Source organism: Protopterus annectens, chromosome 6.part0 (genome assembly GCF_019279795.1).
Source record: "Protopterus annectens isolate FY-2018-M chromosome 6.part0, PAN1.0, whole genome shotgun sequence".
In the NCBI taxonomy this organism is placed as follows: Eukaryota; Metazoa; Chordata; order Ceratodontiformes; family Protopteridae; genus Protopterus; species Protopterus annectens.
In genome coordinates this window covers 101,567,438-101,582,713 of record NC_056737.1, presented here as the reverse complement: position 1 = coordinate 101,582,713, position 15,276 = coordinate 101,567,438, and the positions used below count along the sequence as shown (strand labels likewise).

The window sequence follows — 15,276 nt, the reverse complement described above, 5'->3', positions numbered from 1 at the left end:
TGCTTAACCTGGTGGATCCAGGCTCCAGATAGGCAGCTAACCATTGCCTTTTTCATATTCAGCCTGGTGAGTGGGGCATCTGTTTGCCATACAATGGAGTCCCCTACAACTAAAGCTGTAGGCAGTCTGTTTGCTTACCTTATGGCCTTTGTATTTGGGATTCCACTGGGTGGGGCTGCTACGTATTGCTTTATAGGAGCACTTTTGAGTTTGCCGAGTATAAGATTTGCAGTAGGAAACTTCAGAAGGTCTTTGGAGTTTGGGAAGGTTGCTTTTAAGTTCCTTAGCAGAAGCTGGTCTATGCATGTGGTTTGTTCTGTGTGTTGTGGGTGAAGTGTATGTTATGGGTGAAGTGTATGTTATTTTGACAATCTTGTTTATATTATGTGTGCTTGCATGTAAGAATTTTGCCTCCAGTGACTGCAGCTCTATGCAAGAATTTATACAAATACTAACAATACAAAAAACTGACTACTGAGCCCTCTTGCCAATAAAATGGCTACACTTAAGAGCCCTTTTATGTATTTCCCAACTCGGACAGATCAGGCAAGCACCTATTGCCATTAGATGAACAATCCCACTCTTCGTAATGTAAGCACACACTAAAAGACTGCCATAAGCACAATGCTATCATAAACAAACTAGTTAGACAGCCCTTTTAGATGGCAATTTCAAGGCAGATGTCTAACCAACAGCAACAACAACAGTGTGAAGAAATGCACTTTCATAATTGCAACTTATGAATCCAAAGTACTTAGCTTTGCACGGATGGCACTTGATGCAAGCAAAACAGTTCAGGAGCACAGCCTAGGACACCAAACTTTGCTGAGCTCTGTGGAAATGAGCAGAGACCTGCATAAACATGCCAAATTTATACATGCACTGAAAATACAGAAAACTGACCACTAAGCCCTCTGGCCAATAAAACAACAACACTGAGCCTTTTTATGTGTCTCAACTCAAAAAGACCAGCAAATGTTTACTACCATGATGTATAATCCCAGTCCTCCTAATGTAAAAATCCACAAAAAAATTGCCAAAAATGCAATGCTACCACAAATTTAAACAATTAGTCTGACTGGAGGAAGCCTGATGGTCAGGTAAAACAAATAAAACAAAAACTACAAAAAAAAAAAAAAAAGATTTATTCACAGTCAGCATTTTAAGGTAGATATTTAAACTGTAACAAAGATTAAATAGGTATATGCAGCACTTGTTTGCATTGTTTCTATTCTCGCAATGGCTGCCTATCACCTGGATTCATGATTTTGTGCTGTTGTGAAGACACAGTGTAGTCTTTGGTACCTTTGGACAGAGCAGTGGTGCAGCGGCAGCGTTGTTGCCTCACAGCAAGAGGTTCTCCGGTTCGATTCTTGACTGGGGTGCCGTCTGTGCGGAGTCTGCATGTCCTCCCTGCATTCGTGTGGGTTTTCTTTGGGTACTCCAGTTTCCTCCCACGTTACAAAGACATGTGTCTGGAGCATTTCTCCCCTGGCCTCTGCTGAAAATTGGCTGTGTTCCAAGTCAGACTTTCCCGGTAAACAAATGATAAATAAATAAATAAAAATAAAATAAACAGTGCCACATTCCATCTGAAAGTTTTAGGAACTAGAATGGGTTTCTACTTTACATAATTTATGCAACTACAATTCATAATGAAATGTTAGCAGCACACGCTGAATGACTAAATTCAATGAGGGGTTTTAATGAGTTTTTAAACTCAGACTACTGAAGCAAAGTATTTGCTACAACAGTGGAACTTTTGTTCCCACCCCAGAAGGTAAAGGCAGCTCTTACATGCAGGATCATAGGATTCTGAGTTGACAAAGGCACACGCAGAAAGCTTTTTCTTTTTTGGCATCAAATGTGACAACTTTCAAAAGAAGCACGAGGACCAAATTGCAAACTGTGTGAATGACAAAGAAATGTGATTATAGAATTAGATGTTCTCTCCTGGCCTGTGGCAGTGATGTCATGGTGTGTAGTAGTGAACACTCTTCAAGATCTTTAGATGAACAATATCCCTCAAAATTTACCAGGCTTCTCCACAACTGAGCTAAAAGGTAATTCTGAAATAACTGAAGGGCACAGATAGGAGACAAGCACATGGAAACTAAGTATACAATTAGTGAATGAAACAAAGTATCACAGAGTCTGGACATGCAACAGGTAAAATGCACCATCTTCAAAGAGTAAAACATTTTTCTGAGTCTTTCTGATTAGTACAAGGACAGTAACAACGTGTTCAAATAAACTTCAAAAATAACCTAAAAATTTGCTATTAACAAAGCCACAGAAGTGAAGCATACACCCACAGAAATCCAAGGGTCATGTGGAAAAGAGCAAGATCCTACAAGCCTTAGTCTGCAGGCTTCTGAATGGAGAATGTTAAGGAAGGTTCTCACCTCCAGTCACTATGTGAGTAGATTTTTTTCATGCTCTCCTCATGCCTTTGTGAGTTTTATTGTGGTGTTCTAGTCTTCTCCCACCTCCTAAAACATACTGATTGACTGGCTAATCTACACTGCCCACATCTGATGCAATTACTTTTGCCCATGTAGGGCGTATTTTTGCATTTGATGCAAGAAAGGTTCACTTGCCTGGTTAACAAATACAAAGACATACAACAAAATATTGCTGCACTATTGTCTTAGCACTTCAGCTGACGGCATTAAGGCTATGGAGTGGCCGGCGTAATGGTTAAGGTGTTTACTTCAGAACCACAAGGCACAAAGCTTTGAGATAGCTAGGATTAAAAATGCCACTTTGGTTTGTGAGCCTAGTAATCATCTACGGTCTACTGATGAACTTCATCCTGTAGCCTCTGTCTGTCTTTCCTTAGTTTTCACTTGAAAACGATGCGAGTATGAGCAAGTCACTTAAAAAGCAGTTCTTTGGGTTCCCAATTAGAAACACCATTTAGTATCTAGACAGTGAAATTCAACACCAACAGCAGCAAGTCTAGTTCAGAATATGGCAATATGGGTACAAAGTGCTGCAGATACCCAAACAAGAAAAGACTAAAGCAAGAACCACAGCTCAGGGATCCTCAGACATAGATAGGTGCTTACCAAGGGAAACATTACTAAGATGGAAATACACGGACTTAAAAGTAAACACCTGGCCCTTAAGAGTCATTCAGTTACCACGGATTACCCCATGACTACATACATTTAGCACTAATTTCAAATTGTCACTTTAATATATTATAAAAGTGTTCAAAACTAGATCATTTAAGTACTGGACAGTGGTATGAATTGCCATGGCAATCATCCTGGAACCTGAGGTTAAGCTACATGCAGATCACCCATTGCTGGATATAGCTAGGATAATTTGCCAGGGAATTTATAACAATCCTAATGGAATGATAGCTACAGCTGTATTATCAGAACAGCAACGGCAGCACAATCCTCTCCTTAAAATAAGTTCTCCTAAAGCTATCATGTACCACAGTAAACAGTACAAGAGAGACCCAAGTACAGAATGGTCTGATATTCTATACCCAAGGAGGCATGCAAAAGTTAAATGAATATGACCAGAAAGGTAGGAGGTAAATTATTATATAACCTTACATGACATACTACAGCAGTGCCTTAATCATTCCAGTAGATTCTGCGATCAACTGTGCTGAAGGCCCATAGCTGATGAAGGAGGAAAAGAACAAAGCAGCTGCAATGATCTTATGCCATTAGGAGGACACCAAGAACACTAGTGAGGAAAGGCACAGTAGTAAGCTATTACACATCTGAAATGTATTATCAAAGTACAGAAGGTTACTGTATTAAAAAATGTTTAAGGATAAAATGTAACAACAAAAGATTAGAATAAAGGGTAAGGGAAAAGATTTCTTAAAAAGAATGTTGTACACAAAGAACCCTAAAAACCTCAGAAAATGCCCAAACAGGATAAATCTACTGGCATGGCCCAAGTCTGCAGTTAATTTCAACGACACTAAATGACAATTTTACTAAGACTTCAATGACACACACAACTGCATCCTTATTACAAAAGAAAGACACCAGGAAATAGTGCAACTACAGCACAAAACTAATAGCAGTGTAATTAAAAAAAAAGCATCACTGTAATTAGCAAATATATTATTCTTAACATAACAGTTTTAGTAGAGAAAAAACATACGGGAGGGTGGGTATAGATGAACAAGCACACAATGTGGTCATTTATCTAAGGCAGTAATGTTATAATACCTGAAACAAGCAGCTTCAAACAGAAAATCATTAGCAAAGTGTAGTAAAGACATGCAAAATGTAGGAAGTGTTGCAGGCTGGCATGTTTTAGTGCTCTGTAATACTCTATACTGCAGTTTAAACTAGACAGAAATCTGAACCACCATTTAGAACAGGCTGGCAGATTTCTAAGGCTTACATAAGTAAATCCATCACATCTGAATCTAAGGATGTTACAATTCCATTATCATGGCCCTCATCAGACCAGTAACAGTGCAATGCTCCCTTTTGTATGTACCTCAGCAGTCACCTGCAACAGCTGGAGAGACCCCAGAGGTTTCTCACAAAGAAAATACAAGGCACACAAAACAAAACCTATGTGGAAAGACAAAGTCCTGTCACTGTACTCTATCTCCTACAGGCTGTTAAAGAGGTGACCTGTGCTTGGCTTACAGAGCAGTCTCCGACTCTGCCCTGATGTAAATGCTAAGTCACAAATCAAATTGCATGAGTTTCACTCACTCCAGAGATCTTAACCTAGCATACGAAATGAGCAGATCATGCTGGAGAGGATAGGTATAGTTCCCAGAGAGTGGCACTTCTCTGGAACAAGCTCCCAATTCACATGAAACAGAGCCTCTACCTAACCCTCTTCAAACACAACCTACATCAATGGATGAGTGACCATAAATTCACTCCAGGGGTGGCACCCATGTCCCTCATGGACAGAGGCAGTTGGTATTAAGTACCATAGACTCTTGTCTCTGTGAACATCACTCACCTAACCACCAAGAACTGCGACAACTCAGGATAAATTTGGCTAGGCCTGTAAGGGCTCTAGAACCATTAGCCTAGCAACTATCTATGAACCTATGATTATTACAGAAACTACCACTCAGGGTTTGCAAACTGAACTAGTACCTGCTTCATATCTGCAATTCAAAGAAAACAAGACTGTCATTACAACAAACAAATTACAGAAAGGAGTGTAAAGCATAGTAGCAAAACTAAGATTATTATATACAGACAACTGCTGCACATTCTATGTGGGCATCAGCTTCCAGTTAAACTGAGAAAATAGTATTATATTTACTACAAAACTAAGAGCAGAACAGTTATCCTGTGAAAGGAATTAAACTAAAAAATGATAATACAGAGCACTAGCAAGCACCTTTGAGGTTGCTTTTCTGTAAATGTAAGAGAGACTGATATTCCTTTAAGAACAGCTCTACATTCATATTACACAGTGCTTGCAATATGTTAATGCAAAAGTACTAAGGTTATAATTACCAGGCTATTAAAGCAGTGGTCCAGAAAAAGCAGTAAAATAGTCTGGTCACGTAAACTATAGCCTTCACTTTCATCAGCAAGAGCTGCTGATAGGATGCATTTGAAAAAGTGTGGAAAGTGTTCAGGTTTCTTTTGAAATGTCTGCAAAAGAAAGAAAACATGGTCCGTCAGCAAAAACAGACAAAACATTTCAGGCATACTAATACTATCATTTCATACAAATAAACCAAAAACTGAGTACTACTGTTGGTGCTCTGTATTCTGTTTCTATTAAAACAGTGGATGTATGGTGATCATTTTCAAGTTTAATAACTGAAAGTCATCTACTGTACAATAGTACATAAAATAGTACAGCTCCTCTTTCTGCAAGGCACTGTTTAAGCATGACTTGCTGATACTATTTCTTAAATTAGAAAAACACTGACATTTTCAGTTTCACTACTGGGCATTCATAAGCACTAAAAGCAGAAAAAGAAATATTTCCCATTGAGATACTCACCTGGATCCCATGAAGCAGGATGACATGCTGCAACCATTCCACTTAGAACCACAGAAATAAAGAGCTGGAGAGATAGTGCCAGACACCCCCGAGTGGGAGGAAGTCAAATAAAATTCAGAGGGGGGGGGAGAATACAGCTCTGGAGGATGAGCTGGCCATTGGGCTCCCCTGGCAGGAACCCCAAACTGTCTTGACTACAATAGTGACTATGATGTGTATATACTTACGATAACAGCAGAGTTGCAAGCCACAGCTACTGTAAAAGCAAAGGATAACTTTTGGGTAATCTCACCTTATACCTTGACTCTCCCAAGTTCTGAAACAAAAAAAAAAGCAGTAGCTTATTTCTTTCTTTCTCTCGCTCTCTCTGTACATATATAAAGACAATTATAGGCTTGTGCCGGTGTACTCCGACAAAAGTTATGTGCATGGTTCCCACTTATATCCAGTAATGGTGAAAGCTTAAGCTATAACTCCCTAACAGGAAAGCTGGATCCATTAGACAAACATTATTTTCCTTTTACAATTAAATAAAGTGTAAAACCTCTAGAAACTAGATGGTGAAAGGGCAATCATCTGTGTGCCATTAGTATGTAACTACTGCATGGACAGAAATAAAAAATGAAATAATAGAAGTGAAAGAATGAAGGTGTGGCAACAAGGGCATTAAAAAAACCCTGGTTAAAAAAAAGCAAAGGTAAGCAATGGGTATTATCTATAATAATCATCACTATACAAGTGCATATGTATGCTATGTATGTGTTTTAGTAATTGTTGCTGATATCTTAATTGATTTTGGTTGTGATCACATGATATGATTGAATTCTATTTAAGATTTTTCCTTCACTATGTGATGCATTAGCACTGAAGAAAGGGTCATGCCGAAAGCTTTGCTGGTTTCTAATCAACCAAGAAAACAGAGTAGCACTTCGTATAACTATTGAACAATCCAAAAAGTGCCAGGGACCGTTGAAACACAGTTCGCAAAGTTTATTCCAAAAAATAACTTTAGATAACACGAAAATTATGTAGCAACCAACAGTATAAACGCTCTTAAAATCAGTACACCATATACGCGTTTTCGTCCTTGCACATAGGACAAAGTTGGAGTTTCTTTTTCTTGTTTATAAATGTACAAGACTGCTGACATGCTGTCTGTCTGGACTGTGATCACACCTGTATGAAGGGAGTCCAGAAAGGTCCATAACACTAGAGAGACTCTCCTCATCTCTAGTATGTTGATGTGAAGACTGGCCTCAGTTAGGACCACGTGCCTCAGACTGTCTTCCTTTCGAAATGCTCCCCCACCTACACCCCAGAAGAGAATTGTCCACTGTCACCATGGCTTTTGGCAGGGAGAGAATGAAAGGACAGCCTAATGAAACCAGAGAAGTCTAGCCATCATTAAATATGATGTCTGCAAATGTCTGCAAGATTAACATGATGATGCATTGGATGATGAAGAATGGACCACTGAACAGAGAAGGACCAGTGCCCTTTTTAATTTCTGCAAATCTTTTGAATGAACCCCATTCCTAAGTCAAAGTAAGATTAAAGTTCATGAAATTAGTACTGTTTCGATCTTTGATGTTAGCCAGAAGTGCTCTTCGCAGCACCCGCAATGGGCCCAGTAATGACTCCTGAAATTCATACGGAGTTACATGTAATGGTAAGCACAAGTGTAAATTCATTTTTTAGTACCCTCTTTTCTACAAGTCTTTTGTGTTTCTAATACCATGACGGGAATGGACCCCATTCCTAAGTCAAAGTACAATTAAAGTTCAGGAAATTAGTACTGTTTCAATCTTTATCAACCAAAAGTGCTCTTCGGAGTACCCGCAATGTGCCCAGTAATGACTCTTCGTACGGAGTTACATGGATTGGTAACGTATCTAAATACGATTGTAGATTCTTTTTTATAAGACCCGTTGCTCCTACTACTATTGGAACTGTCTGGGTATCTTTCTTCCACATTGCTCTTGTTTCTGCCTACAGATCCTGATATTTTATGACTTTGTGGCTCTCTGTATGCAAGAAACTGAAGTCACTGGGTGCGGAAATTTCAATGATCAATGCTACTCTTGTCTTCTTTTCTTGAACCATTATATCCGGTTTTCTAGCATCTATTTTTTTAACTGTTGGTAATGGGCGGTCCCATGTGATATAAACTTCATCATTTTCTATGATGCTTTGTGGCTCGTTTCCAGTGTTTTTCAGCCACTTCAATACCATAATGTTTGCACAATCCCCAGTGCAACAATCTTGCCACTTTATTATGCTTTTCAGTATATAGTCCTTCTACCATTAGTATGTCGCAACCTGCAACAAGGTGTGCAACTGTTTCCAATTCGGTTTTACAAAACCTACATTTGTCTGTTTCTCCCACATGTTCAATGGACTTTGTAAACCAGCCTATACGTAGTCCACTATTTTGGGCTGCCAATAATAACCCTTCATCTCTTGGTTTGAATTCGCCTCTCCTTAACCATTCCTGCATTCGTTCCTGAACAACATGAGATTCTTCAAGAAGTTTTCTATTCTTGCAACTATATTTATGCTTTTTCTACATTTCTTGCCTTCTCATCTGGTCCTTCACCTTATATTCTTTCTTTTGTTTTTGGCACATACAGTTGCTGCCTGATTTTTATCCACTTCTGGTTTGATTTCCATTCTTGCCTGATGCCGATATGCTTCTGCTAAATTAAGCAGATAAGTCATCTTAAATTTATTCTCCTCATGTTTCAAAACTTTCACTACGTTTGGGTCTTGTGAGGTCAGCAGATATGTGTGGAGCCCCACGATTGCAGATCTATACATATAATCAATTAAAATGAGGCCCATCCCTCCTTCAGAAAGTACAGTTTTGTACCTACCATAAATGTAGATGTTCGAAGATCCACATTGCTGCAGTCCTTACACTTGGGTAGTCCGCTGTCCTCGGTCGGCCCGAATATCAAAGTATAACGCTGACGTCGGTCAGGGCGCATTTGACTGACATCAGGACGTCAGGGTACAAATGCGCATGACCGACGTCATATCCTCAGTCTTTTCTTGCCCCAGATGTCAGAAGACCCTACAAATAAAGGTCAAAACCAAAAGACAGCAAACAACCAACCAACCACCCTAGCACTAACTATATGTACAATATATACAATATATAGAATATGTACAACCCAACCCATACAACCACCTCTAACTGCAGAGGGGAAGGAGGGAGGGTAAATTGGACTGCAGCAATGTGGATCTTCGAACATCTACATTTATGGTAGGTACAAAACTGTACTATGTTCTTCATCTCACATTGCTGCAGTCCTTACACTTGGGTAGAATCCCAAAGCAGAGGTAAGGGAGGATGGCTAACTACAAGGAAGCAGGAGCTGCCAAAATGCCCTGCAAAACAGCAGTGGCAAAACCAGCCCTGGATTTAGAGTAAAGTGGCAGGTGATAATGCCTAGAGAAAGTATGCACTGAACTCCAAGTAGCTGCCTCCAAAATATCCTTGGTTGCCACTCCCCTCAAAAAAGCTGTTGATGTGGCAGTAGCCCTAGTGGAATGAGGCCTAATCCCAGCTGGAATTTCCTTGCCATGATGGGAATAACAGAAAGCAATGCAAAACCCAATCCACTTAGAAATAGTTTGTTTTGACACAGGCTTGCCCTGAGAACTCAAAGCAAAAGAAACAAACAACTGCTGAGACTGCCTGAACCCTTTAGTTCTGTCCAAATAATAACGCAACTGCCCGTGTACATCTAAAGTGTGCAAAATCTTTTCCCCTTTATTTTGGGGATTTGCATAAAAAGTAGGCAAATGAATAGTTTGGTTTAAAGCCACACTAGAAACCACCTTAGGCATAAAGGAAGGATTAGTACGTAATGATACCCTATCCTTATGGAAAATCAAAAAAGGCTCAACCGCCATAAGGGCCTGCAATTCAGAAACCCTTCTTGCAGAGGTAATTGCCAACAAAAAAGCAGTCTTCCATGATAAATATTTCAACTCAGAAGTAGCTGCAGGCTCAAAAGGTTGTAGAGTGAGTTTCTCCAACACAAAATTGAGATCCCAAGCAGGAGTAGGAGCTCTTCGTGGGGGTCTTATATTCTTTGCCCCTCTAAGAAATTGCTTGAACAAAGGATGAGAAAACAATGGTGGAACACAATCATAGTTAGCCGGAATTGCTGCAGCATGAACCTTAATAGAAGAGAAAGACAAACCTTTGTCCAGTAACTCAGTAAGATATTGAAGAGCCACACTCAAATTAGGCTCAGAAACATCAAAATCTTTTGCTGCACTCCAAAATAAAAATCTCTTCCATTTATCTGCGTACACTTTCCTTGTACTAGGCCTTCTAGCTTCCAAAATCACATCCAAAACTTGTTGTGGAAGTTGAGACCCTCTATGGTTCAAAACAGAATATGCCAGGCGTGCCTGCGAAGAACTGACCCAGTGGCAGCCACCCTAGACGAGGCCTGTACAGCATCAAAACCACATTGCAAAGAATGCTTACCCACCTGTTCAGAAACATGCACTAAATCTTGCAACTCTTTACAATCAATACCCACTGCCAGAGCATCAACCTTAGACTTCAATTGTGAAAGGAGATAGTTTTGGTATTTCAACATGTGAAACTGGCAATTCAAAGCCCTCATAGCAAGAGTGGAAGAAGTATAAACTTTCTTTCCCCATCTATCCAAGGCCCTAGCCTCTTTGTCTGCAGGAACCGGATTCTTTACAACAGAAGCCTTAACACCTTTAGGCCCCTGGCTAACAGTTTCTGGGTCTGCCCTAGGACTCTTAAAAAGATACTTATGAGCTTCAGGGACCCTGTAGTACCTATCCGGCTTAACAGGAGCAGGAGGCAAAGAATCAGGATTAAGAGAAGCCTCTGAAAAAACATCTTCCACCACATCCAAAACAGGAGGTATAGCCAAAGGCCTATGCTGGGGTAAAAACAAAAATTCCCTAAGCCTTTTCCTGGAATCAGAGAAGTCCTGACCTTCCCACTTAAACTGCTCCCTCATGGAATGAAGAGTTTCTGAAAAAGAAAAATCCTCAGGAGGAGAAGCAGAAGGAGTAGAATCATCCACATCAGAATCAGAATAAGGAGAGTACTCCTGCAAGTCTTCAGCCGAAGACTCTGATACATCTGAAGCCTGCTCAAAACCCCCCAGCTCAGGCTCCATCCTGGGCCTCTTATCAGAAGGGGGCATAGAACCCCTAATCAAAGTAATCAAATCTTCTGCCATTTTAAGCATATGCTTCTTGGGCACAGTTCCTGAAGAGCTAGGGGTAACACCAACTGAAGCTAAACCTGGCCTGCCCCTGGGAGAAGCCTTAGAAACAGAGGGAGAGGGCCTAGCCACCCTAGGAAGGGAGGGGAGAATAGTAACCTGAGAAGCCCCCTCAGCCTGACTTGCCTCCTGAGAGGCCACATCTTGCAATACTAAAGTCTCACCCTGGGAACACAAAGAAACCTCCGGTGGAGCCACCGGCTCCACCGACACCTCTAAAGAACCGGCGTCCGGTACAGCCGGTTCTTCCACCCTAGGCTTAACTGCTTTGTCCTTGCGCTTCTTGAAGAAGCGGCGTGAGCATCTGGCGGCATTTTATAATTGCACCGCTTCCCAAAGACTAACCTTGCACAATCCAACCTCCTCTTTATAGTGCGTTTATTAAATCTAGCACAAGAGCGACAGCCAACAACGTCGTGCTCAGGCCCTAAGCAAGGAATACACAAAGTATGATAATCTCTATGCGGTATCTGTTTCCCACAAGAAATGCAATTATTGACTTTTCTGACATCCAGTAAATCACTGAGGCAAGAAAAACCAAAATATTCTAACGGGTACTTAGCCAACTTTGAACTCGGTCTGAAACTTCGAAATCGAAAAATCTCAGAACGCCAACCGGCACTTGCAATGCTGCTTCTGCATCGGACCATGCGGCAAAAAAGACTGAGGATATGACGTCGGTCATGCGCATTTGTACCCGGACGTCCTGATGTCAGTCAAATGCGCCCTGACCGACGTCAGCCTTATACTTTGATATTCGGGCCGACCGAGGACAGCGGACTACCCAAGTGTAAGGACTGCAGCAATGTGAGATGAAGAACATCGGGGAATATATAAACCTTGTTATGCACTGATTTTTATAAATCATCTGGTGAGCATGAAGCATCCTTCTTGTTTTCCTATCTAATCTATCCAACACGTTTTGGGGACAGTCAATCACTCCAAAACTGTAAGTTAGGACAGGAAGAGCAAATTGGTTTATAGCTTGAATTTTGTTCCTACATGTCAGTGCTGTTTTCAGGATTAATTTAAGTCTTCTGAAATATTCCTAAGTTTTATTCGCATTTGTTCATGTTTTATTGTTGATCCTTCATCAATACCCAAGCATTTATACACTCCCTCTTGCTCAAGTTCTTTTACATCACATTCTTGTTCCAAACTGACGTTTTGCTGACGTTGCAGTTTTCCCTGCTTTAAAGGCTGCTTTTGCACATTTATCAAGACCAAATGACATTCTTGTATCATCTGAGAAAGTTTTGACAACTTGCAGTTGTGCTTTCAGTTCCTTATTTGATGAGCTATACAGTTTTAAATCATCAACAAAGAGAAGATGAGAAGTCTTTATACTTAGCTGTTTTCTAGGAGCCAAATTATAGCCATGGTTTAAGCTGTTAAGTAGACATCTTAATGGGTTAACGGCAAGGCAGAATAGCAGTACTGACAAAGAGTCACCTTGGAATATTCCCCTTTGAATTTTTATCCCCGAGTTAATAATCTGTCCTTTATCATGGCTTAATTGCAAAGTGGTCTGCCACTGTTTCATGGTCACTGTAATATAGTCGATCAGTGTAGGGGTATCTTACACATTTTTAAGCACTCTTTTATCCATGAATGTGGGATACTATCAAATGCTTTTTTGTAGTCAATCCATGCCATACTTAGATTTGTCCCCTTTTTATAGTTCTCCACTATTACTTTATTTAACAACAAATGATCCTTTGTTCCATATGACTTTCTTTTATTGCCCTTTTGTTCTATTGCCATAATTGAGTTTTCTTCTAAATGACTATAAACTCTGTCAGCATCAATTCTAGTGTATAGTTTATACATCATCGGAAGGCAAGTTATTGGCCTATAGTTTTTAGGGTAGCTTGCAGGTTCACTCTTAAGTAGGAGCATTGTTTTTCCTGTTGTTAACCAGGTGGGTGTCTGTCTGGGGTGTGCATATAAATAGTTCTTACACATGGCTAAATCTTCGTGCAAAGATATTAATACTTTCAGCCAAAAATTAGGTACTGCATCTGGACCTGGGGTTTTCCAATTAGAGGCTTTCCTTAACTTTGTTTCAATCTCTCTGGCTGTTACTTCATCCCATTTCATATCCTATATCTTTGAACCTCTTATTCTTTCTTTAACAACTTCTATCCATTTAGCATCTTTGTTATGTTCCAAAGGATCTTCATAGATACTTCCCCAAAATGTATCTATTTCTTCTTTTTTTTTGGCGGTCTTTCAATTCCTTTTACCTTATCTCCCAATCAATAAATTGCTTATTTAGTATTTTCCTTTATATTTATTTTTGTATCTTCTAAGTCTTTCCGCCTGTGCTGAAATTTTTAGCTTATTTGCAATAGTGCACGATAGATCCTGGTCTGTTCTAATACTGTGCATTGCTTTTATCACATCTATTTTTCTTAGTATTTTTGTTGATCTATTCCCTCTTCTATAACCTTCTAACAATGACACTTCTTGTCTTAACTGCTTTACAGTTTTCTCTATTCGATATTTCCATGATAGTATTCAATTTCTCCCCTTCCTTTCCCTTGCTACCCTGTGTTTTTGTGGTACAACTTTTATCAGTTATTAATTTAGCAGCACAGTAATATATCCTGTTTACTTCTGTTATATCGCATGGATCTCTATGAACAGTCTTAATTACTGTGTTCATTTGTTTTATCAAACTTCTGACTTTCTGGATTTTACTAACCTTCTGCAGTCTATTTCTTTCATTGATCTTGATATATCAGTCTATGTCTATTAAATCAATAAGAAAAAAAACAGGAGAAATTCCGCCAAAATAAATAAACCAATAATCCAAGAACTGAGGCGAAAAAAACGAGATCGCAGACCAGAAAAAGTAAAATACTATCCAAATGCACTTTATTAAATCAAGCAACTCTTCTCTTAGCTCACTTTCTTCCAAACTAAGGGTACATCCCTTGTTTTAGAATTCCTGGGGGCATTCTACAGAAGACTTCATGGCCTATCACTCCTCAACACTGACTCCATCAGAGTTTCCACAGTTTCCTTCCTGTTCCTTACTGTCTAGATTCAAGTGAATGTTTAAACTGGTTTCCTGTAGAACGCTCCAAATTATCTTCATATGGCACCTGACCAACTGCTTCCTGTTCCACTGATTTCCCCTTAATTTGGATATCCATTATTCTAACCTGTTGTGGTGCTTTCTGAATTATATTTTCTACACTGAATCCTTCACTTTGCGGGTACTCTATGGCCTCAGTTTTTATTTCTTTAACTTCTCCATTACTAATCTCCTTTTCCTCTTTGTATTTTTATTTTTTGTATTGTAAAGTTGTCCATGTTTGGATTCCTTTACCTGTATTTCCCTTCAAATATCTTTGGTGTTGCTCTTTTTGTATTGGTTAGTTTTGCTTTTTCCTCTGCATAAATATTACACCATATTAAATCTCTTTTTCTTTCCCATGTCCATACGTCTAAGATGTTTCCTGATCTTCCTGCTTCTCCCTACTTTGGGGACTCACTCCATCCTGCTGTGATGCAACCTGTGCTAGCTCTTCTACACCAAATCTTTCACTTTGCAGGCACTCCATAACTTTAACTTCTCTTTTTTTAACTTCTGCTTCACTAATCTTCTTTTCTGTGTTCCACCTTTATGATGTTATTTTGTTATTGTGAACTTTTCCATATCTGGATGGCTTTCCCTGTATTTCTATCAGAATATCTTTGGGGCTTGCCTTCTTCACATTGATTAATTTCGTTTTCACATTTGCATAAATATTGCACCATATTTTATTTATTTATTTACATTTGTTGACCGGGAGTGTCCGACTGGATGTAGGTCCATTTTCAGTGGAGGCTCGGGGGGGAGAAAAAGCTCCACAGTTAAAATAAACAGACAGTAGCTACATTGGATTACATAGCGATTAACAATTTAACATAGCAATTAATTACAAACATATTTACAGATGAAGAACATAGTACATCAGTAGACAACTAGAATCTTTATCTGCGAAGTACATAACCGACATTAACA

The 15,276-nt window shown here is 39.5% G+C and overlaps 1 protein-coding gene across 3 annotated transcripts in view; it reads right to left on the bottom strand.

The window, feature by feature from the left end:
• The window catches only part of AQR (aquarius intron-binding spliceosomal factor), a 2,539,865-nt gene that overhangs the window by 2,276,459 nt on the left and 248,130 nt on the right, over positions 1-15,276 (bottom strand). For all 3 annotated transcript variants that reach the window (XM_044073871.1, XM_044073874.1, XM_044073872.1), the window contains exon 7: positions 5,475-5,615. In XM_044073871.1, the coding sequence (XP_043929806.1) occupies positions 5,475-5,615 (141 nt within the window). The remainder of the gene's footprint in view (positions 1-5,474; positions 5,616-15,276) is intronic.